Below are 22850 nucleotides of genomic sequence, written 5' to 3'. Positions count from 1 at the left end.
ATATATATATTCGCCCTATTCTTTTCCAGTGAAACTTTTGCCGTTCAAAGGAAATGCACGAAAGTTACGTCAACGGTGCTTAGTGATATCCGACCGCTGTTTTGACGACGTACGCGTGTAGTCAGCGAGAACGTTCCTTAGATGACGTCGCAGTTGTTCCGTCTGGTGAACAGAATGGTCGGGAAGCTGATCTAAATGTTAAAAATGCTACCAATTATATGCAATTCATTATGTTATATAGTTTACAAATCGAAAGGACATATAATGTAAATGCAAGAAATGAAACTATTATTTTCGGTGTTCATGCGAAATGAACTACATAATAGGATCGGCAAATTAAACATGAATCCCTAGCGCGCGATTCACGTTTAATTTGCCGATCCTATTCTGTCGTTCATCTCGCATGAACGCGATTCATGTTTAATTTGCCAATCCTATTCTGTTGTTCATTTCGCATGAACACAAAAAAAAAATCATTTCATTTCTTGAATAAATACATTTTGCCAAAAGAATATCATGAATATAAGCTACTGTACTAGTGTTGTTAAAAATTTGCATTTACAACCATACTTCATTTGAAATACAAGTTTACAAAATTATCATTACCTCCCTTTGTCTATCTTGTTTGCGCAACCAAGACATATTTAAAATAAATTAACTCCGAAGCTTTGTCTCAGGTAGTTAAAACATTCTAAAATATATCAAATACAAATGTAAAACTACAAATTGTTTTGAAATTAAAAGAAATAATCCACTTTTAATAAGCTTTGTATAAAAGGGAGATAATTACAAAATTTCCTAAAAAGTAATTACTCAGACATTTCACCACTCATGGGGATCCTACCACTCTGATGTAACTTTCAGTCACTTCTTTCCCGATCCAATAGATACATTTCCATTCACCAGAAAATACTTTGAAAAACTGACCAAAATCGGCACCCGAAAATGTTGTTACAAATGTGATTGACCACCTTAAAGCCCTCACTGCCTCCCGTTCTACTTTAAACTTGAATTGTCCAACCCCACACCACTGAAAAAGCATGAAAATCCTGTCTATGAACAGTGTGCTGTCAAATAAGATTATATCTTATATAATAATTCTATCAGAAACCCCCCCCATACCCCCTTCACACATCCCCTTCGCAAACTATCCCCTACCACTACCCCCCCCCCCCCCTCTCCCCCCTACCCCAATAACCCCCCCACCATCTCCCGCTCCCCACCACCTCCAATCCCACCCCCCCTTACCACCTCCCCCCACCACACCCCCCCCCCCCCCCACCCCCCTTCCCACATTCACCCCCCCCACTCCGGGGAGCAGGGCTTAAGTCTTATCGACAGCTTGATATTTTATATTGTCGTGTTTTATTTTATGAATCTACGGCTCTTTATATATTTGCTTGGATTTGTGTCTATTCGAGATAACAAAAAAAAAAAGCAGTTTTGGTGAAACTATAGTGGCTAATATAGATCATGTCGATGTCGCGTTGGTTTGTGTGTGATTTATATGAACATTTCTTTGTGTCGTTATGGTTCGAGCCATGACCCAAATTGAAAAATGAAAGATTTCGTTGTGTTCGCTCAGGCACGCAAAAAAATTAACACACGAAAACGAAAACAATACTCATTAATAACGAAAGCATTCTTTTTCGTGTTGGCAGAAGAGGTCTTCTTCCAACTAAAAAAAATCATTAACGTCGTTGGCGCTTGGGCCAAGACGAAATGAAATGCCTCCGTGTTTCATAATGGCGGGCACGCCAGGACGACAAAGAAATGTGATGCTCAAGCCGCACACATGCGACATAACAAAATATTAATTATGCCAATTGATGCACCAACAAGAAATATCTGTGAATGGTGCGAACAAAAGCGTGAAAGGAAAAAAACATCATATTTCGTCTTGGCGCACGAACCAACACGAATTTTTTGTTGATTATACGTGCAAGTCAGAGCATGAAATATAAATGTTTCGTTTTGTCGTGTTCGATGTAGCGCGTTGATAGTTGTGTTTTTCATTTGTGTTTTGACAACACAACTAATTTCGTTACTCGGCGTATCGGGCAACGTTCTCCTGAATGACTTAGAGAAATTGGCTACACGGGCCAGACGTCAAATGTCCTTAATAAGCTACCATAGGAAACCAACGAAATTATACATGATGCGGAAAAGTACAACATTGACATACTTAAGCAGACGCAAGATATGCAATTAAATATTTAGTTTCGTTATCGTCCATAACATGAAAAATATCAAGAACATAGTTTCAGTACTCGAACCTTGCTGTCTTCATTTGCCTGTAAGACACGGGCCTTTAGCATATACATAAAACACTCATTCATTTAATTTTTATCGCCATGAATTACTTTTAGTTCGAGCATTTATTTATTATACACCGGTGTGAACTTAAAACCAGGGGTTGGAAGTAACTTTGGTCGTGAGGAAAATGTTACTACAGGATACAAAACGGCGAATTTCATATGAAATTGCAGAAGGTGAGAGGATGTTGGACTGATTAATTGCCTTTTTAATGACTTTACCGAGATATTTTGTTTACAAATTGAAAATTCAGTTATTTTTTCGTTTTTTTTTTCTCTGAGAGATTACATGTGTACATTTGGTTAGTTTCATGTATGAGCCACACCATGAATTTCAGACAAGCGTTTTCGAATGATATATCAATAAGAAATAGTTTTGTTTGAACATTCATCATTTTAGTTGGGTTTTTTTTTCAGAGTCTAGTAGAATTTCATCCAGAAGTGAACTACAGCACCATTACAGTGTTTTAATTTTGTGAAAGTGTGTAAAATATGTTGAGTGTACTGATTAAATCAAAGCTGATTTCTGGTGAATCACACTAACACAATTCCCCTCTGTGCATAGTTTCAGGTACGGACGTCCGGACAAGCGGGTAAAGCCAGCGACTTTTTGTAAGCCAGTTGGAAGACTATGAAGTCGGCAAAGGAATATAGAACTGCTGTTCACATGTTTATGTGTCCGTCTTACCTTTTTAAAAGCTAATATTTATTTTTACTTCTATTTACTATTTCTTTCGTTATACCGTGACCACCCCCGACCACAGTACACATCCCGTCGTTGTTTACTTTCAAATAAGTACCTTGAAAATATCCGTAACATTTAGGCGTACTGTTCACCTGCAAACCTAAATTCTAAAGTAAAGATTTAGGTTAATATGAAGCGAAAAGTACATTCATCAGATCAGACATATTTTAGCAGACGATTTTTGTTTTGAACAGAACGCATGTACACAAAAATCTCAATCTCTCTATTGTCTTTGATTTTCATTTTACAATTGGAAAATGGTGGTTTCGACGTCTAGAGAAAAGGTTTTGATGATATGTCGTAAATTCTGTTCGTTCCATTCTGAAATATTGTATGGCTATTTTTGAAAGAAGTGTTGCATTTATTTTATTTATATAACTGAGCCGCACCAGGAAAAAAACAACATAATCAAGTTGAACATAGTGTATTTGCGACCAGCATGGATCCAGACCAGTCTGCGCGGATCCATGCTGTTCGCTAACAGTTTCTCTAATTGCAATAGGCTTTGAAAGCGAACAGTATGGATCCTGAACAGACTGTGCGGATACGCAGGCTGGTCTGGATCCATGCTGGTCACAAACGCACTATGTTGGTTTTCTCATGGTGTGGCTCATATACTAAATAAAAAATGACACCTTTACAATTCTATATCACCCTTTCGTCATTTGGAAAGAATACTTTCTAGTTCAAAAGTCTCCATCAACAGCAGGACGCATTTTACATGACTTTATAACATACAAGAAAACGAATCCCATTATGCTGTTTGTATGCTACGTTATATTAGAGATTTTAGACGTATAGATTATGTTTTCAATTTATTTTGAAAGAATATGAGCAGGATCGATAGACTCTATGACTCATGATTAATATATTTTCATGTGAAAGTATCATAGACCTTCTCACAAATTCTAATACAAACATAATTCACTGACTACTAAATAAATAAGACATACCATAGACTGATATTGTACTTTTAGCACTACATGACCTGTTTTACATGCGATTAAAATGAACAGCCCAAGGAAGCATTTTTATATTCTATGATACGTGTAAAAGATTAGTTATGTCATAGGAAATGTGGACTTTGCAAAGATAAGCTCGTTGTGGTTGTACTTAAATGTCCTTATGAGTGTCCGTATTTTCTATGTTTCAAGAATTTTGAAGTAAATTAGAAAAATTGTCCATTTTAGTGTAGTTCTACATAAATAATTTGATCAGTTTAGTTTCATAGTAATTTTGTCTTTTTATTATTTTGGAGCAAAGAGGGAATAAGCTGTCTCATCTAAACAGGTCTAGAGGTTGATAAACACGTTTGAAATAAATGCATATGTACAAAATTAAAGAAACGCACCTGTATATGTGAGATGAACTTAGTCCAAAACGCTTTCGCGTTCGGATATTGGACTGTGATAAATGTATGCGCATATAAGACGCAATTCCTAAAATATCAATAAATAGTATTCCTAATCGTTATCAAAGCCTTGAGATGTCTGGTGGTTGCGGGTTTTGCTATAGTTATTTTCATTTTAAATGCCAATCTATAAATACACATGTATAAGAAACAAATACTAATGTGCCTCATATCTAAGATAAACTCTGTCTGACCTTACATGAACAGCTGGAAGTCAGTGATGTAACCATGGGCTGTAATACCTAATCATTTACTGATCTTATATAATCTAAATGGCCTGTGTGAATGGATAGAGGATGAATAAGAACTGCTTGATCATTGATAATTCATCCGCATTGTTCATGAATGGGACTACTTTGTGTAGCACATGAACATCCTTTGTATGTGATTTGGAATCAAATAAAGATGCTACATGATTGCCAGAAATACACTTAACTTTGGTAGCGGGATAAACCCGCAACCAAAAATTGTTCAGGTATGAAAGTGTGTGTGTGTGTGTTCGGGTTTAACGTCTTTTTCAACATTTTTTCAGGTATGGAAGAAATTATTACATAATGACATAATGGTGATAAATGGCATGTTAACGTTAACGTAGCAATAAAAGCAGATATATGAAACGATTTATTTTTCAGCAATGTGGCAATCTTATTAATAGAGTTTTTATTACCCGATATACGTTATATATACAATAGAGAGACAGAGAGACAGAAAGAGATAGAGATAGACGGGGTATACGAAGAAATCTCCTCCACATTACACTAGAGACGAGGGTATACGAACAAATCATCACCACATTACACCAAACCAATTACGGCAAAAAGCCTAGCACGAGAAAGGCGAGCGTGCATATTCAACAACAAATCCGCCAACTCAGTGAAGTAATGAAGTTGGTTTAAGCATGCTTTATGTACGTGCCTGAACTGCACTACACATTGGAACTATATAGTTCAACATATCAATATACATTGTATATTCAAAATCTCTGTTCATGTATCACAAATTGGCATTAACAATTTACTAGTATTCATTTAACTGACTGAGACCAGACAAGCTGTATATTCTCTGTCTGAAAGTTAACTAAATCAAGAAGATACATTATAGATACAGTATACACAACAGGATATATTTGAAATTATAACAGTTCGCTTTCTCATACGTGAGATCCGCCAGTAAAGAAGTTCACAATTATTGTTTGCTGGGAGAACACTAATCTCCGCCGAAGATCGAACATGCCGCCGCTATTTGCGTGATGTTTACTCTACATAACTTTTCCAAATACAACATTACATTATTATTACATGCTTCCTTATATACATCACCAGTCGATAGTTGCTACTGACCGGTAAATAGTTTAAACCCTAACCTAATGAAAACGACAATCAAAAATTGTATAGTATTAACAGTCATATTGCTAAAATTTTATTACATTTACCTCCTTTAATAGCTGCATGTACCTGCTCTAAATTGAGAGAAGGTGTAATTGTTATTCTTGTATGTAACTCTTCAGATACTGCTTCTGATAATTCGTTTAGACCATTTGTAGCCCCACCACTTTCAAACAGCTTCCATATGTGTTTAATTCCTTGTACCGATTTAACCTCTATCGGCATTCGAATGGTACGTTTATAAATTGTTGTTTCCACAATTTCAGCTCCTAAAAAATATGTTCTTAAACTTTAAAAAGTTGTATATTTTTATGTTAAGAAAAGAGATGAGGGATATATTACTTCTATCAGGACGAATACTTTAAAATCGACTCATTACAAATTAAAATTGAATGGAATACATGTATTGCATTGAAAAACAATTTATGATTAAACTTTTACAAGGGTGAGCCTAGCTGTAAGTTTGTATCTTTATCAAACAAAAGAAAATTCATTTTCATGTTCTTGCTAATTATTTAACATGTGTTGAACGAAGAGATTCTAAATTTTTTCCGTATGTCGCGTAAGCAAATGAACAAGCTTCAAGTTTCAAGTTTCAAGTTGATTATTTAGTACATATCGATTAAGCACTATGTACTATAATATTATGTTGTGCATTTTAGCTTTGACGATTGATTATTTGAGGCTTGTATGTGTATTAATGTAATAATTGTTGCTTTATTATCCTTTAACTGTTTATTATTGTACAACGCCGCTGAATATGTTTTTATATGTAGAAGTAGGCGTTTAAGCAAATAAACAAGTTTCAAGTTGATTGTTTAGCACTTATCGATTCAGCAGATATTCAATAAGCGCAACCAAGTTATTTATGTACAATGAACAATGATATGGCCGTATACATTACCCGCATTTTTAAACAATTAATAAGGTAGAACGACTGTAAAACCTTTCTTTGTTATTATCGAATACATGTCGTTGTATAAAAATTTATGTTATTATTAGTAGAAGAAACGAAATTGCTATGAGATATCTCTTAAAAGATGTATGATTGGCTGGCAAAGCGTTCATAAAGGGATAAAATGCAAATCAACTCACTCAGTTCATCTAGAAGATCTTTCATGCATTTCGTTGTAACTCTTGCCTCTAGTTTAAATGGCCCGATCGCCCTACACGGAATAGTATTCAGTGTCTGAGCAAGATCGTTGAGAGAATCGAGGAAGCTTTCGCTCTCCAAATACATAAGTATATTTAACACACCGGCATAAGTTGTGCATTTGAATTTCAGAATAATGCACTTGTGTTCTGCATGTAAAAGGTCCACATCAGGCATGCTTTCAATGTCTCTAAGAATCTTATCAACTGCACTGCGTATTTTAGGATAGTCTTTTTCCTTGACTTTTTTTATTGCTTTATTTATTACAGTTGTTATTATATTCTCAACACAGTCTAAGTCCTCTTTTTTATTGGCAGCTCCGCTTAACGTAAGCTCTGAATCTATCGCTGAAAATAAACTATGTAATCTATCAATTCTATAGTATGGATCCAATTTCGTAATATTACAACATTGTTCAGTTCTTTATCGTAAAATGTATTTAACATTACAATAATAATAATAATAATATCTTTATAGATGATTAGTAGATGAAGTATTGTTTCAGTTGCGACAACTGTTAACAAAAATAATTTTAAAAAATATTTAAATTTTTCCAAAGAATACCTTTTATTTTTCTTTTACTTTGGTCTTCAGGCGACTGTCTTCTCATTATTCGCAATATTTCTGCGAAAAATATCACATTCTGTTATGTATTAGCTTTACGGCAGAATTAGAAAACGTTCTATACGAGAATCAATAAAATACTGGACGCATATAAAAGAAGTAGTTAACTTATTAACAGCCATACATAATATCAACAGTTTAAGTAAGTTTGAGTCATATTACGGTATTTGGATCAGAGATGAAGTATTTGATATAACGACTAATGTTTCTTTTCTTTGCTAAGAGCTAATATAAATTGAAAATAATGGAAAGTAGGTGAAAAATACCATGAAGAAGGTCGTTGTTCTGTCTCAATTTGTTCATTACAGCCTGAAATGAGTGTTCTGTATCTTCTATCAGTGTCGTAAGTTCTGCTTCTAACGATGGGCTGATAGGACCGGTTGTGCATTCCTGAATGATCTTAGAACATTCGTCTTTAAGCTTTTCGCTTAACCCATTCGACAATGAAGTAAGTGCGTTTTGTAATTTCTTTCGGATTTCTTCGTATTGATCGGCGCTTAGCGAAGAAGAATGAGTATGGGCGTAAATTTCATCCCTCATATACTTTATAGACTTTAAGTCATTTTTCTCATCGTCATTAAGTGACTGTTTAAACACCGTCAGTGACACCGTTGTAAGCATGGCTAAATCCCATGTTTCTACGTCGGTTACTCCAGCTGTTGGAAACAATTTCTCCCTCTCTTTCTTTACAAATCTGTGCTTGAATTTTCTTTCGTGTTGTTTAAGAAGTACATCCAGATTTCCACCCGTCTTTTGCAGTTCTTTGTACAAAGTTTCTTTTGACATCAATCGCCCTCCTTTCAGTAGCAAAATGGAGGCTCTCAGAAAATATTCGTCTTCCTCAGTAATCATGTCTTCTGTAATGGAAAAACTCTTAATCAATATTTCAACAAAACAGCAGATCCTTAGAAGCCCTGTTTAGCACATTTAAATAATGGAAACACCAGGAAAATGATATTCAATCTACTCTTATGCGAAATAAAGTGCAAAGTCTCTGGGTTTATATGGTCATGTCTGTGTTCTATCCACCTCCCCGCACTTTCCTGAAAAAAAATGTAACATTTAATTCATAAAAAGAAATCGAAGTATATTGTACCGATAATTTTTACCTCTGACATAATCGTAACTCGATTAAGATAGTTCTGCACGTTCACCGTGTCCAACGTATACGTCGCATTTACGGCGGGTACGCTACATACTCGGTATATTGTACGCTCCATTACCGGCGTTTCCTGTTGATTTTGTCAACATCCTGTATGGTGAGGTAAGAAAAACTACTTATTTTCATTGAAGTTCAACGTGTTTAAAGAAGCGATATAGTCAGTACGAGCTGCAGATCATTCACGCTCCCAATGGTAGTGTGGTTTTGGCCAGTAATTCTCTATTTTCTTCAAACATTCGAGTAAACTGACGTGTGAAGGCGGTTTCAAACTCGGACGCTCACTTTCAGGCTCATTTTCTGTCTCTCAAAATCATTCTGTTGACTTTTCACCTGTTTAACGCGAGAATAGTATAACAAGTTACAAATAAACATAGATTTCATGGCGTAAATGCATGTTTTAAGAGAGATTTATGCCAAAATTAGCGATGTACGCCCCATAAAACGGCGCGTTTACAGTAGTACGCCACATAAAAAGGCCGCTATCTTATGCCATTCAACTAGTACTTACTGTATTTTTCATTTGATAGCTGATTTGATGTAGTATTTTTGACTTTATGATACATGTTTTGTATAGATCACTTATATATGATAAACTATGGCATAAGAATTTTAGTGTATGGATTAATGACGTCTATCTTAGAAACGCGCCATAGAATAACTGTATTCTTTTGTATTTTCGTGATGGCAATTATACATGATTTGCATGTAGAAATTGGGAAATAAAAGCATAAGCTACAAACTGAAAGTGACATTTGTTTGTTAAATTTATGTAGCAGTATGCACAGTACTGGATATATCAAATTAAGTTTAGATCACACGTAAAATAGTTATTTTTCTGTGTTCTAAAAGCTATATAGTGCAAAGACTTTTTTGCAGATAAAGTTGTGAAAACATATCTATCAAGACCGGGGCTAAATTGTCCACCTATCTTCTTGTAGTATAGCAGTATTTGCACTTTTAACCTACATTCAAATGCATTTAAATATATAGTAAAATGCATGCTGTATACGCGCTATATAAAAGCTAGATTTTCGTTACTTGCCTTTAATAAGAATATACGCTAAAATGCAACAGTTACTGTCATTATTGTAAGGAATTTCCAGGGAGGATACCTAAACCCCACCACTGCGTACTATGATAAATTCCTAGCAAATAGTTTCTTTGAATATCAATGTTAATGTCGACTTGAGAGCTACATTACACAATTAAATATCGAATATAAGTCAGTCAGTTTTCCATAAGTATTTACCTGACACCCCATTAAACTTCGCCAGATATTTCCGGGCGTTTACGTTAGCTTACAAAAGAATCCTATCTTACATATGTAGGAAACACATATACATGGCGTAGTGGTGTCTACGCTCCATACCACGGGTTCCAAATTACCGTTACACCATTTCATTTTAATTCAGTATAACGCAATGCTATCGACATTGATTTTATTCTTATATTTTTTCACGTACATATAACATAATTAAACGAATTTTAGTTGTCTTTATTGAAGATTGAGCCGCGCCATGAGATAACCTTCGAAGAAATTGTTGATTTTTCTGTTAAAGTATCTTAGAAGAAAAGAAAAACACATTTCCCGTCCAGAAAATAAAATAAGCCGCGCCATGAGAAAACCAACAAAGTTGCCTTGCGGCCAGCATAGATCCAGACCAGCCTGTGCATGTCTAAAGGTTTCATTAATTGCAAAATGCTTTGAAAGCGAACAGCACGGATCCTTACCAGACTGCGCAGATGCGCAAGCTGGTCTGGACCCATGCTGGTGGCAAGGCCACTATGTTGATTTTCTCATGGCGCAGCTCAGTTATTTCATTTTCTGGAAACACTTATGACAGGAAATCTTTCTCTCTTTTTTCTTTGATTGTATAAAAGAAAAATCGACAATTTCTTCGACGTTTATCTTGAATACAGGTGCTTTTTATTAGGAAATGAACAAGAAATGATGATTATTAGTTTTTTTTTATCATATAGTATGAAATTTTCATTCCTATTAAGTTTGCAGATAAAATTTGAAGAAAAAAAAGATATGGTCAGATGTAAGCACCAAAAACAATTTGCTCAACTAGGAGTGAGAAATATTTTGTCCGCACCAGCTACCTGTAAAAGTGACAATATGTTACTTTTCAAATACATTTTCAGTTTTTAATTCGTTTTAGGTTCCGACACCGAAGATAAATTTACGAAAAATTACTAAATATTCATGAGTCACAGTTTAAAAATTTAACGGACAATTCTATACTGTGCTGTTTGTACAAACCAAACAAGAGCATGGGGTAACCGTTACTATTTTCATATCAATTTGAGTCTAATTTACCATTTATGATTTCATATATTTTCAGAAAAATGGACAGAGAAGACCAGACTGAGTGTGATATTTGCAGGAAAACATTTAGAAATAGAAATGCGCTCAAGCGGCACTCCAAAAGGCATGGAACAAAAACATTGTCGTGTGACATTTGCGGAAAGCCGTTTTTTAGGAAGATGAGTTGTCACAACACATTCACGGACTCACTCGACGAGACACCTCATATATGTGATGAATGCGGATTTCGCTTTAAGTCAAGGGCAAGCCTCTGCAACCATAAGAACTTATTGCATTTGCACATTAAATACAAGTGCTCTGTCTGTGATAAGCAGTTTTCAAACAAGCAGAACAAAAGTGTACACGAAAAATCCCATCAGGAGAAGTCCAAATGTAACATCTGCCAGAAAGTTTTCATACATTTAGAAAAACACCAAAAGAGATGCCACAAACCAGCTGAAAATAAAGGTTACGAATGTGTCACATGTGGCATGAAATTTGCCGAACCGAGGTACCTGCGTGAACATTGTAACAGTAAACATGGGCCTCATAGATACACATGCCCTTTATGCCCAGCGTCATTTGCATACAGGAGTGGACTTAGAAACCATAAGGCGAAATGCAAAAAATGACACTTTTGAAAATCGTTGCTTGTTAACGTTTTTGTACTTTAATTAGATACACATGTTTATGCTGTTTGAAATGTTTTAAGGGCACAGAAGAATAATTTAGTAATCATAACTTGATTGAGAAAATGAAACTGAACTTTAATTCAAAATTCCATTGTTGTCCTAAATGTAACCATAATACATTCGTCGATCATTATATCAATTATTCAATAGTACGAGGTTAGTGAAAAGTGTTGACTACAGTCTTGAATACAAGTATACATAGAAATTTTCTGCGCTGAACAAGACCAGTTTCAATCAGTATAGAAGCCCTGGAGGGACAATTGATTTCCGTACTTCCCACTTCTGACTTCTAACTTTTGCACTTCTCACTTCCAACGTCTTGACTTCCTACTTCCTACTTCTAACTTCCACACTTCTGATTTCCAACTTCCACACTGCTTACTTCCAACTTCTTACTTCTGACTTCTAACTTACGCACTTCTGACTTCTTGACTTTCGACTTCTGATTTCCAACTTCCACACTTCTTACTTCCGCCTTCTTACTTCACTCTTCTAACTTTCCTTACTTCTGACATCTAAATTCCTGACTTCCAACTTCCGCACGTCTGACTTCAAACTTTCTCTCCTTGGAAGTCGGAAGTAAGAAGTGTGGAAGTAAGAAGTCAGGAAGTAATAAGTCAGAAGTGCGGAAGTTGGAAGTGTGGAAGTTTGAAGTAGGAAGTCAAAAAGATGGAAGTGAGAAGTGCAAAAGTTAAAGAGGTGGGAAGTACGGAAATCAATTGTCCCTCCAGGCTATATACTCAACCGTATAATTTAATCGCATGGAATGATAAAATACTTGGAATAAATTTTTTAGAAAATAATGTATCCAGACCTTGACTCGTTGTGGAAAATGTTCGACCAACAGTTTAAAAGACCCTTATGCACACGTCTTTCAACTGGTACTGGAACTGGTTTTATTACATTTGAAGAAAGATAAAAGTGTCTGACGTGCATGTCAAGACTTTGGAAATAATTTTGAGTTTTAATGGCATGCCATTTATCAGCAACTAAGAATGTTTTCTTTTAATTAAAATCTTAATTTCAATTTATCAATTAGAACTACTTAAGTTCTTAAAGCACAATGCAAAGTCGAATAAATCTGCATATTACATATTACAAAAGGCAGTTTATAAGATTGTTTTTTGTTTAGTGTTAAACCTGTCATCAAACGAATATTTCAATTACACCCGAGCTGACTTGTAACGGAAAGAAAATTGAAACTTAATCCCAGTGTAATAGTAAATACATTTTTATATCAAGTTTGGTAGGCACCAATTGATAAATCACCTTGATTTTCTTGATCTTTATTTCATAAATACTAATCTGTAAAACGTTTGTACAGAGTACAATTTATTTCATGAATATACTAGTATTATACCCACAAGTTGATGGGTACTACATTTTTTTAAGCTGTGAGCATCGAAAACACACTTGTGTTAATTTATGTAGTGATTGAATATTGTTTTGTTATGACCTCCAATTATCGAAGTGCAATATGATTTCATGTGATTGACAACAGGAAAGTTGTTTATGTTTTATGATAAATAAAAGATAAATATTGAGCTGTTTCTTTCAACTGTGTTATTAATAGATTATATAACTAACGTTTTAGCCACATGTTACAACAACAATGAACAATGAGTTGACTGTCAATCTAACGGTCCATCACTAGTGTGGTCGCTTGTCTCAAAAATAATATGTAAAGGTAGACTTCTCGGAAGCAAAGAGCACTAAAACACAACCACAGAGCCACGCATTTGCAAAGTAAGACACAACAAAAAGAAGTTTGTGCTATTGACCAGTTATAGTTCTACTACATTTTTTTTCTGTGTCTAAAGCCTGAAGAGAAAAAAATATGAACTTTTACCTCTTATGTCACATAATAATTCGATTATTGAATGGATTGCCAGTAATAGTCTAAACATTGACCCTCGGTCCTTGAACCTTGGATAATCGCTATTCAGTCAGTGTAAACTATGTTTACCGAAATAACGGGATAAAAAAGAGCTAACCAGTTTGTTGAAGTATATAAATTTGTCAAGAGATATTTTTCTCCAGTTACATATACATATCAAATACAGAAATTATACAGATCTTTGACAGAAATACACAGATTTACATGTCAAGATATTAACCTGTATTTTATGCATTGCATTCTAAGATATTTGTTAATACACAAACGTAAGTACTCAATGCAAACAATTTCCATTATTTCATCAAGAATAATATACATTTATGATACAATATCTCACAATAATTTGATATCTCATGCTCAAAAACACATTTTACTTTTCTGCGGTGCTATTATTACATTTCCTGTTTAAAGTTGCGTACGCTCGACAGAAAAGATCCTACCCCGAATAGGCCTTGGTCACTATTCAAGCCTCTCAAGCTAAACAACTATTTTTTATCTTCTCACGAAATCCGTATTTGTATTATATCAAATGACGAATATACAAAAAGTATTGGAACTGCATTTGACTGAAAGCCGGAAGTGCTAGGTTTCCTGAAATTCTGTCAGTATATATTTCAAAGGACATTTGTATCAATGTCAATTCCAAGTCTTTTCGATTGCAGAATTTTAGATTCGTCCTTCCGGTGCCACTGGCGCACAGACTGAGCTCCCCGCGCTGGAACCGATGGACCCGACACTGTACCAAAGCGAATTTTCCTCGCCACTCTCTTTCTCTCGGGCTGATCAAATGGATGATTTCTGATTTTTTTTTTAAATAATAGTAGGTATCTTATTACATACATGTGATTGCTTGCCTTCGGTTAGATGGTAAAAATGTACAACAATAAGGCTGAATAATAATAAATAAATTATTATTTGCCTTGACCGCTTAAAAGATTCTTAGTTGTTTTATCATATTAAATTGTAGTAAAAAAGTAACATATGAAGAAGTTAAACGTGCGTGCGTCTTTTTTCTCTCTTATTATTACATCTGCTGAATCCAAAGGGATTCGTTGATGTCCGAGACAATCAAGGCGAGGGTAACAACGTATCCCGAGGGATTATGAAATGTTATAACACGAAATGAACATGTTATTGTTATTGCTTGAATTCTTTGAATTATCCGGGTTTTTTGGCCGTTACATGTTAACGCTTTGCCATGAAACGCGCATTAAAAATGTGATTTTTAACAGCACGTGAGCGCGACAATGTAGGGATAACGCATGTTTTTCTTCGTGTTATAAAATTTGACGAATCCCGAGGATTAGTTGGTGCCCGTGCTCGCAGAGTGAGGAAACCAACGTATCCCAAGGAATTCTGAAGATGTTATAACACGAAAATAACATGCACTAACGCTAGCCTACCATAAAAACGCGACAAAAAACGAATGAATTAATACATTTTCCCTGAACTACATAATATTGAGGATATGACTGGCGACTTACGAAAGGAGTCATGTAAGAAAGTAGCCAATGTTTTAATATTCAATTTACCTTAGCAATATGCATCTTTCAGAAATACAAGTATTTTGGCTACAGTCCTGTTCTTGCTGTTTGTGTCGTCCCGTTTCATGGATCGGATACACTCCGTTGGATCTAGCCGTCCTCATAAAAATCCACTGAAATATTTTGAGAAAGTTAAAATATGATCAGTTAAACTGAGGATGATTTTTACAAATAGATATACATTTTTCTCAGCTTAGGAAATCATATTCGTGGTATACTATATGACTAAAAATCCATATATATACATGGGTTGATATCCGTGTTGTGACAGCTTTAATGTTTTTTTTCACGAATCAAAGAAAAATGAATGTAGTTTTGGAAATACAAAAATATTGACAGGATGATGCTAATACTTACCGGTTTGTATTAATTTGCACGTCATAATTTCCACCACGTTAGATACCAGGGCTGGTACATCCGTGCTTTTATTGAACTGGTGTTTGATGGGCTGAGTTCTTGAAGAATGCCAACTGTTGTTTCTGCAGCAAGACTAACCGACGCTACGAATATTGTACGGCCCAATAAAACCATGCAACTGTAGATTTGTGTCAATATCTATTAGAATGCCCTCAATGTAACAAATGGTATCTTGTTGAAATATCTTCCACACGGTGGAAACTGCCCAAAGTCAACACCGTTCAGTATAAACTTCCGCTACTGATCAGTCGTTTCACTCTCTCGTGGACTGAGATCCCTGGGGCATCAGATGCTCATACCATTCCCTAATGACTTTTGTTAAATTTGCAGCATCAACAAAGTTATGATCTCTCATCCACATTTCAACTTCCTCCGAAAAGTTCGTTTGCGCATTAGGAACACTCTGTTTATCGAGAAATCTTCAACCATTGCAACGTTTAAGCGGGTTTCATTGGATTTGCTACTGCCTTCCATGCATCCGCGGTTACATTTCCAATTTCCGGTGTACAGGATCGTACACGCAAATGAGTATAATTATGCGAACAGTCAATACTTTTGCCAATAAGTTCTCCATTCGATCCATACTTTCGGGATAAGCAAACCAAAATGGAATTTCTTCTTCATAGCCACTTATCTTCATATCTTTTTTGAAGTTCATACTTTCTTGCCATGTTTCGAATTCTCGTGGGTAGATGTAGCTAGCATATGCAACATTAAGTACGCCTTTTGGAACTGCCTTTGACTGAATCTTCTTTAAACATAATTTACCCAGGGAATCCGGATCTTCAAACTTTTTCTTCCGAATGTTAAATTTTGCGATTTTTGTTACTCTTCTAGCTATTAACAAACGTCAAATATTCTATTTTTTTCTCCTTTTTCCACGACACTCTTGCGACTGGGAATGCGAAACGCATTGCAACAGGTCTCTGCTATAACATCTAATTCTTTGTGCGTCAGTTTTTCCATTAATGACTTGTTGTTAGAGTATTTTCAAGATCATGAATAGTACAATTTACCCACTTTTTAGATGTCCTAGGATTTGTCTTTAAAATTGTCAATATGTTTGAAAGAGTATCTGGTGTAAGCAACTGAGAGCTTCTGTCAGAGTTGACATAATCATTATCATTTTCATGTACTAATTGAAAACTGGAATTATTATCTTCGAACAAATCACTGTTTATTGAATTAAGTTCGTTTACCTCATCGTCGTTTGCAAGTACTTTTTGCGTCAGCACACCATCTAATGCAGACACGTTTTCATCAGCTGCTTGACTGCTTTCATGTAATAAATTCATTTATTTCACAGCTTATTGTCTTTGAGATTGCTTCCTGGAGGTTTTGTTCTAATATTCATCTGTTATCACAGCTGGTGTCATAATTTCTTCAAAAGAAGATACATCTCCTTCAGGTATTCGAGTAATTCCATTCAATTCAAATGTGTCGTCGTTTTCATCTTCACTGTTTGTAGATAATATTGGTGCGTCATTACTCTTTGACTTAATTTTTCCTGACCATAATGACTTCTCAGTGCATGTCTTTATCTTCTGAAACGCTAGGGTTTTGCTACTAACATAAAGACAACCGTTTTCCAGCCGTATGGATATTAACGAGTCTTCCAGATTTCCTGATGAGTTTTTCACCTTATTGAGATTGCCTATAGTATTTGCCATAGTAGACTTGCTTATAGCTTTGACTTTTGTCCAGATATCTTTTTGAAGTTGATAAACTGTCATTGGTTTTCCATTTGAATCGCGATTCATTAACTGAATCCACTGACCATCAGTAGCAAAGGAACATACCCGAATTCCACTTTCAATGCATTTATCTATCACATAATTTGTAGCTTTCCGCATCGCGGCAGAGTTCAATTTATAGTCTTTTAAACCAAATGCCACTGGCAATGAACATGGAATCTCCACTTTAGAATTTCTATCGATATTTGTCAGAACCCAAACCATTACTTCAGCTGCTTTTCGTCGCATCAGATTATAACATGTCTCTGTCGTAGCCTTACATGGTATACTATTTTGTACTATGGCTTCAGCTACATTGAATTCAGATGTGTCCATGTTTTGCCTTGGCCAAGCAGATAAGAAAGGGGTATTTGGCGCGGTCTGACAAAGTCCACTATCAACTGCAGTCATTGAAGGCACCTCAGCCAGAAATACTACATTTTTTTCAACGAATGATTTTAGTCGTGGTTTTAAAGTCTTTGCAGCTTCTCTTACACTACTCGTAATTACTGGAACTTTTTGTCAAATATTTCACTTACTATAGACCACATATCGTTCCAAAGAGATTCATCAAAAGTCATTTCAAAACTGTACTAGTTTCGGCTGAGTAACTTACATAAATAAGTCGAGAAGTATCTAAAGCAACCATTTCAGCCAAACACTGGCAAACGTAATACTCTGGAACTATATAGTGGACTGGAAGTGTGTCAGATCTCGGATAGGGACATTTTATTTCAACGGCTGCTAAAGCAGGGCCAACTTTAACGGATTCGTTACCAGATTCAACACGTCTAATGCTTCCATCCGGTGAAACAACCATCAGACTTTCTCTAGTGTTTCCAGCTATTTTGTAACAGCCCTCTTCTACAAAAGAGCAACCTGAAAGTACATCGGTAAAACAATACCTACAATGGTAGCTACGGCGTTGATCTCATTTTTTGTACCATGTTCAAAGCTTTGCTTTTACTTCGTCGCTATGTGTATCGAAATTCTCTTGCTTATCTTTATTCAACATTTTTTTCTGTTCTTTCAGTCCTCGAAACCCAAGTGAGTTGTGAAGTCCACTTCCGGTAACCGCTGCCACTGCACGGATATTAAACCACTGTTCAGATCGTTGTTTTATAAACCTGGGTTCCAGATCTTTGTTTTCATTTTCAGATTTTAATCGTAGCATATTGTTTTGGTATGAGAAATCAACCTCCCTGGAGTCTGTTACCTCAGATACTGAAGATTTCAAATAACTTCCACACTTACACAGCCCTCTAACAACATTAAGTGCACTTGTAATGTATTCATTGAGCTGATAAATAGATGTTTGCAATGCGCTGATGGCATACACGTATTTTGATTCCCGCCACTTCTCGCCCCCAAGTGAAATAAATTTATCCAAGCCGTATTTTGACGTTTTTTCAAATCCCTTGCGTCATGGATTCTTGAGCTTATAATTTTACAAAAATTCTGTAATTTTGCTACCGTTGCATTGGACTGATCATCGTCTGAAAGGTCAACAATTCCATCTTTAATATCTAGAATAAGATCATTAAATGTTCTAAGCTCTTGTTCTAATCTGTTTCTCTTTTGTGTGAGATTTTCTCCATCTCAAACGAACATATCAACACCCCCCCCCCTAACTTATCTATACCGACTGTAACTTTTTTTCCATCAGCACAAAGCATGTATTTGCGCTGGCTGTCACTTTGATATAGTGTTCTAAAATTTGAGGAATAACACCAGTTGGAATTCTTTTAGGCAATTCAATTTCGCTTAATTGAAAGTTACTTATTATATTCAAACTGGGCACTACGAAATTAATCCGTGCGTCTTGTGAATTACAGTGCCCAATCTGATTTCCATCATATACATTACCAAGATTCTTTGGACCGCCCATGAAAAAAGAAACATTGGCATGAAAAGCCTATATCCCGTTTTCCAAAATCTTTTGGACTCAGTCGAATAAGACATTCCAGAGGTATTGGACAGTCCATAAAATCTTACAGTGTCCAAAAACAGTATCAGCGATATATTATCCACTGGATATTTCCATCATCAAGTAGCTTAAAGAAATCACAAATGCTTGTTTCAGACCGTATTTCTCTAAAACTGATTCCCAGCAGATATGTTCATTTACAGTTGCTATAGATTGGCAATTTAACGAGTCTTCAAAATTCTATATTTCCTTCAGGCAATGTTTGAGTCGTGGCATCAGAAAAGTATCTTACATTGTTGATTCATGGCTTACAATTTCCCACATAAAATCATCATAATCGTCCGTAGTCATCATTATCATCAGTTTTCTTTGGTGTTTTCGAAAATGGTGTAGAGCATATGGTTTTCCTTTTTTATCGGGTGAAAACAATTTATGGGGAGATACTTTTTTAGGAGAACTTTTAATCGAATACTTGTTTTTTGTTTTATCTGGAGTTGGCGTTGTGAAAGTCCTTTTTGCAATTTTCAGTGGGAAGGTTCTCCGTCTTTTGTTTTTTGATTGACCAATTTGACAACTTTACTTTTTTCTCATGTTTTATCTGAAGAAAAAAAACCAAACACATGCGGTATTCGAATAATTAATATTACTGTTATTACATCATGTAATTCCATAACCGTTTATAAATGTTAAAAAATGTAAATAAAATGAAAGAATAGATGCGAGTGAAGACATATGAAATCAGTTGCTTTAAAGAAAGCGGCCTTTTTATGTGGCGTACTTCCGTAGACGCGCCGTTTTATGGGGCGTACATCGCTAATTTTGGCATAAATCTCTCTTAAAACATGCATTACGCCATGAAATCTATGTTATTTGTAACTTGTTATACTATTCTCGCGTTAAACAGGTGAAAGTCAACAGAATGATTTTGAGAGACAGAAAATGAGCCTGAAAGTGAGCGTCCGAGTTTGAAACCGACTTCACACGTCAGTTTACTCGAATGTTTGAAGAAAATAGAGAATTACTGGCCAAAACCACACTACCATTGGGAGCGTGAATGATCTGCAGCTCGTACTGACTATATCGCTTCTTTAAACACGTTGAACTTCAATGAAAATAAGTAGTTTTTCTTACCTCACCATACAGGATGTTGACAAAATCAACAGGAAACGCCGGTAATGGAGCGTACAATATACCGAGTATGTAGCGTACCCGACGTAAATGCGACGTATACGTTGGACACGGTGACGTTAGATAAACTGGAAAGAAAGGCGTAGCGTCATTTATCCGGAAAACGTAGAATAAAGCCTGGATTTGGCGTACGGAAATGAAAATCAATTTATGAATTAATGGCAGCCTTTGAGTAAATTTATTAATATGGCACTGTAATTATCTTTGTAAAATTGAAATATTATATTATATTAAAACATCTGGCACGTTAAATAATTCAAAACAGTGTCTTAAAATAGCTTGAAATGTGCTTTTCACTTTAATCACGGTCAAATATCTCAAAAATAAGCACAAGGGTCCTATACATTTTATTTCACCATATTATAGACCATATGTTTATGTACGACTTTGAAATCTACATTATAGAAAGATTTCTATTTGCGAAAATGTTACGAATGTTGTGATTTTCCCATAGACTCCCATTATGAAAAAAAATGCATGAGGTCCAATTTTTTCAAATCAGTCAAGCAAAAATTCAAGCACACGACCCTATCTTTTTTATTTGCTGAATTTTTAAGTATATTCTGAAGTTTTGAAAAATCAGAGTTTAATAAAATTCTACATTGTAGAAAAAAAATGTCAACCCAAACGTGAAGAACTACCTTAATGTTAAAAAACTCTCAGATGAAACTCTATTTCCATGACTGGATTGTGTATATTAAAAATTGATTATAGGTAATGGCAACAGTGTAATTGTCACTGCTTTCAATATGTGTGTGCCAGATCGGCGTGGGGGGGGGGGGGGGGGGGGGGAGAGAGAGAGAGAATTTCGAAACCGGAAAAAATTACATGGTATATATTTCCTACTCCCATCTTAGTAGGACCGTATTAGAATAGAATGCCACACATTTGATCAAAATCACATCTCGCACATCTCGGACGGGCATTGGCTCTCCGGGCTATTAATCGAAAACACGGGTTTTTATCCTGTAGATACTGTCAACCTTTGTCAAGAATGATAATTCATTGTTGTTGTTTTTTTAAAAATATATTTATCTATTTTTATTTGTTTAAGATATTTTCAGCCCTATTTCACAAAAATAACTGTTTTCTATGGTTCTGAAAATTTCTACAACTCATCAGGTGATCATTACAAAAATGTAATATGATAAAAAAATCGTGAAAAACGACTATGAAACTAAAATGAATCAAAGTAACTATTAATTTAATACCATTCTTAAACAACAAGAAAAAGTGAATTATTTCCAGAAATAACATTACATCATTTTTCATGAAGAAATATGCACACAACTTACCATTAATTTCTTTTCTTTACTTCCTAAACAATACTTTAAAACACTCTTGCAATTTGGTAAAATTTACTCCATACCAAAACAAACGACATAATTCCGTACTAGTCTACGCAGGTGTCGTTTTCAGAAAATCACTTTGTCAGTTTAAACATGTTACGTGCTATAATTTAATGCGTTTTATCTAAAGATCAATATGTACAATATGCATGTATTCATAAACCACTAAGATATGATCTTCATGAGCAAGTCCAACTGTAATATTTCAATAGCCTTCATGCATTGGTAAAAGCTGATAAAATAGATAAGAAATTTAAGAAAACTAGATACAACGCGCTTGAAATGATCGAATCCATAAATATACTATTACATTGCGCATGCTCGTTTTATTTTACCTAATCAATAATCTAATATTGTAAACTACTCTGTAATGAATGTTTGATTGCTGGGTTTACGTCACAACAAAACAATCTTTTTCATTTATAATATGAAAATTATTATTTGTGTGTGTGCGTGCGTGCTTGCGTGCGTGCATTCGGGTGTTTTGTGTGTTTGTTTTTGGTTGGGGGAGGGGTATATTGTTTTTCGCAAAATTTATTAATATTAACATTCAAGCTCTATAGCTTTTGCAAAAACTACATCAACAATGTTTGATATAAAACTACATGTGATTCTTAAATAACAGCAATTTGGCTGTTGAAAAATATATTATATACATTTTTATAAAAGAAGATAGAAACATAGTTAATTGTGATATTACTTCAGCCATGGTGAACAGAACGTAAATAATATAGCGGGATAAAAAAGTTTATTTGTGTACATTTCATGACTTCCACGAACTTCTAGATGAGTGTAGAGAACTGACATGGTATCTAGCTTGATAATAAACTTGTGAAATGTGCCGAAATGTGATCCATGTATGATAAAATTCAAATAGTGAAACTCTGAGCGTGACCTTGAATTGTTATACCTGTATTTCTTACCCAACTCAACATCCGCCAAAACGAGTTTTCATAGACACAATTTTGATAGAGAAACCTTCAGCAAGATATAGTCA

At 35.1% G+C, this 22850-nt stretch overlaps 1 protein-coding gene across 1 annotated transcript; it reads right to left on the bottom strand.

Moving 5' to 3' along the window:
- Positions 1 to 5757: 5757 nt before the first annotated feature.
- Positions 5758 to 22110, bottom strand: LOC123554873 (uncharacterized). Its single transcript, XM_053545308.1, has 5 exons — positions 21800 to 22110; positions 7900 to 8490; positions 7574 to 7633; positions 6952 to 7356; positions 5758 to 6125 (listed from the first exon to the last, which is right to left on the bottom strand). Exons 2-5 carry the CDS (start codon positions 8483 to 8485, stop codon positions 5875 to 5877), a joined length of 1302 nt encoding a protein of 433 aa, XP_053401283.1. The 5' UTR covers positions 8486 to 8490; positions 21800 to 22110; the 3' UTR covers positions 5758 to 5874.
- Positions 22111 to 22850: the final 740 nt, after the last annotated feature.

Source organism: Mercenaria mercenaria, chromosome 6 (assembly GCF_021730395.1).
Source record: "Mercenaria mercenaria strain notata chromosome 6, MADL_Memer_1, whole genome shotgun sequence".
Taxonomy (NCBI): domain Eukaryota; kingdom Metazoa; phylum Mollusca; class Bivalvia; order Venerida; family Veneridae; genus Mercenaria; species Mercenaria mercenaria.
The sequence above is the reverse complement of the archived record's forward strand: the minus strand, read 5'-3'. Positions and strand labels throughout refer to the sequence as shown.

Excerpts from the sequence above, each read along its gene's own strand:
- LOC123554873 (XM_053545308.1), bottom strand. The coding sequence starts at position 8,485 with ATGATTACTGAGGAAGACGAATATTTTCTGAGAGCCTCCATTTTGCTA. Across the intron at positions 7,634-7,899 it reads GAACAACGACCTTCTTCATG|AAATATTGCGAATAATGAGA; the intron begins GTATTTTTCACC and ends TATTTTTCGCAG. Across the intron at positions 7,357-7,573 it reads AAGTAAAAGAAAAATAAAAG|CGATAGATTCAGAGCTTACG; the intron begins GTATTCTTTGGA and ends GTTTATTTTCAG.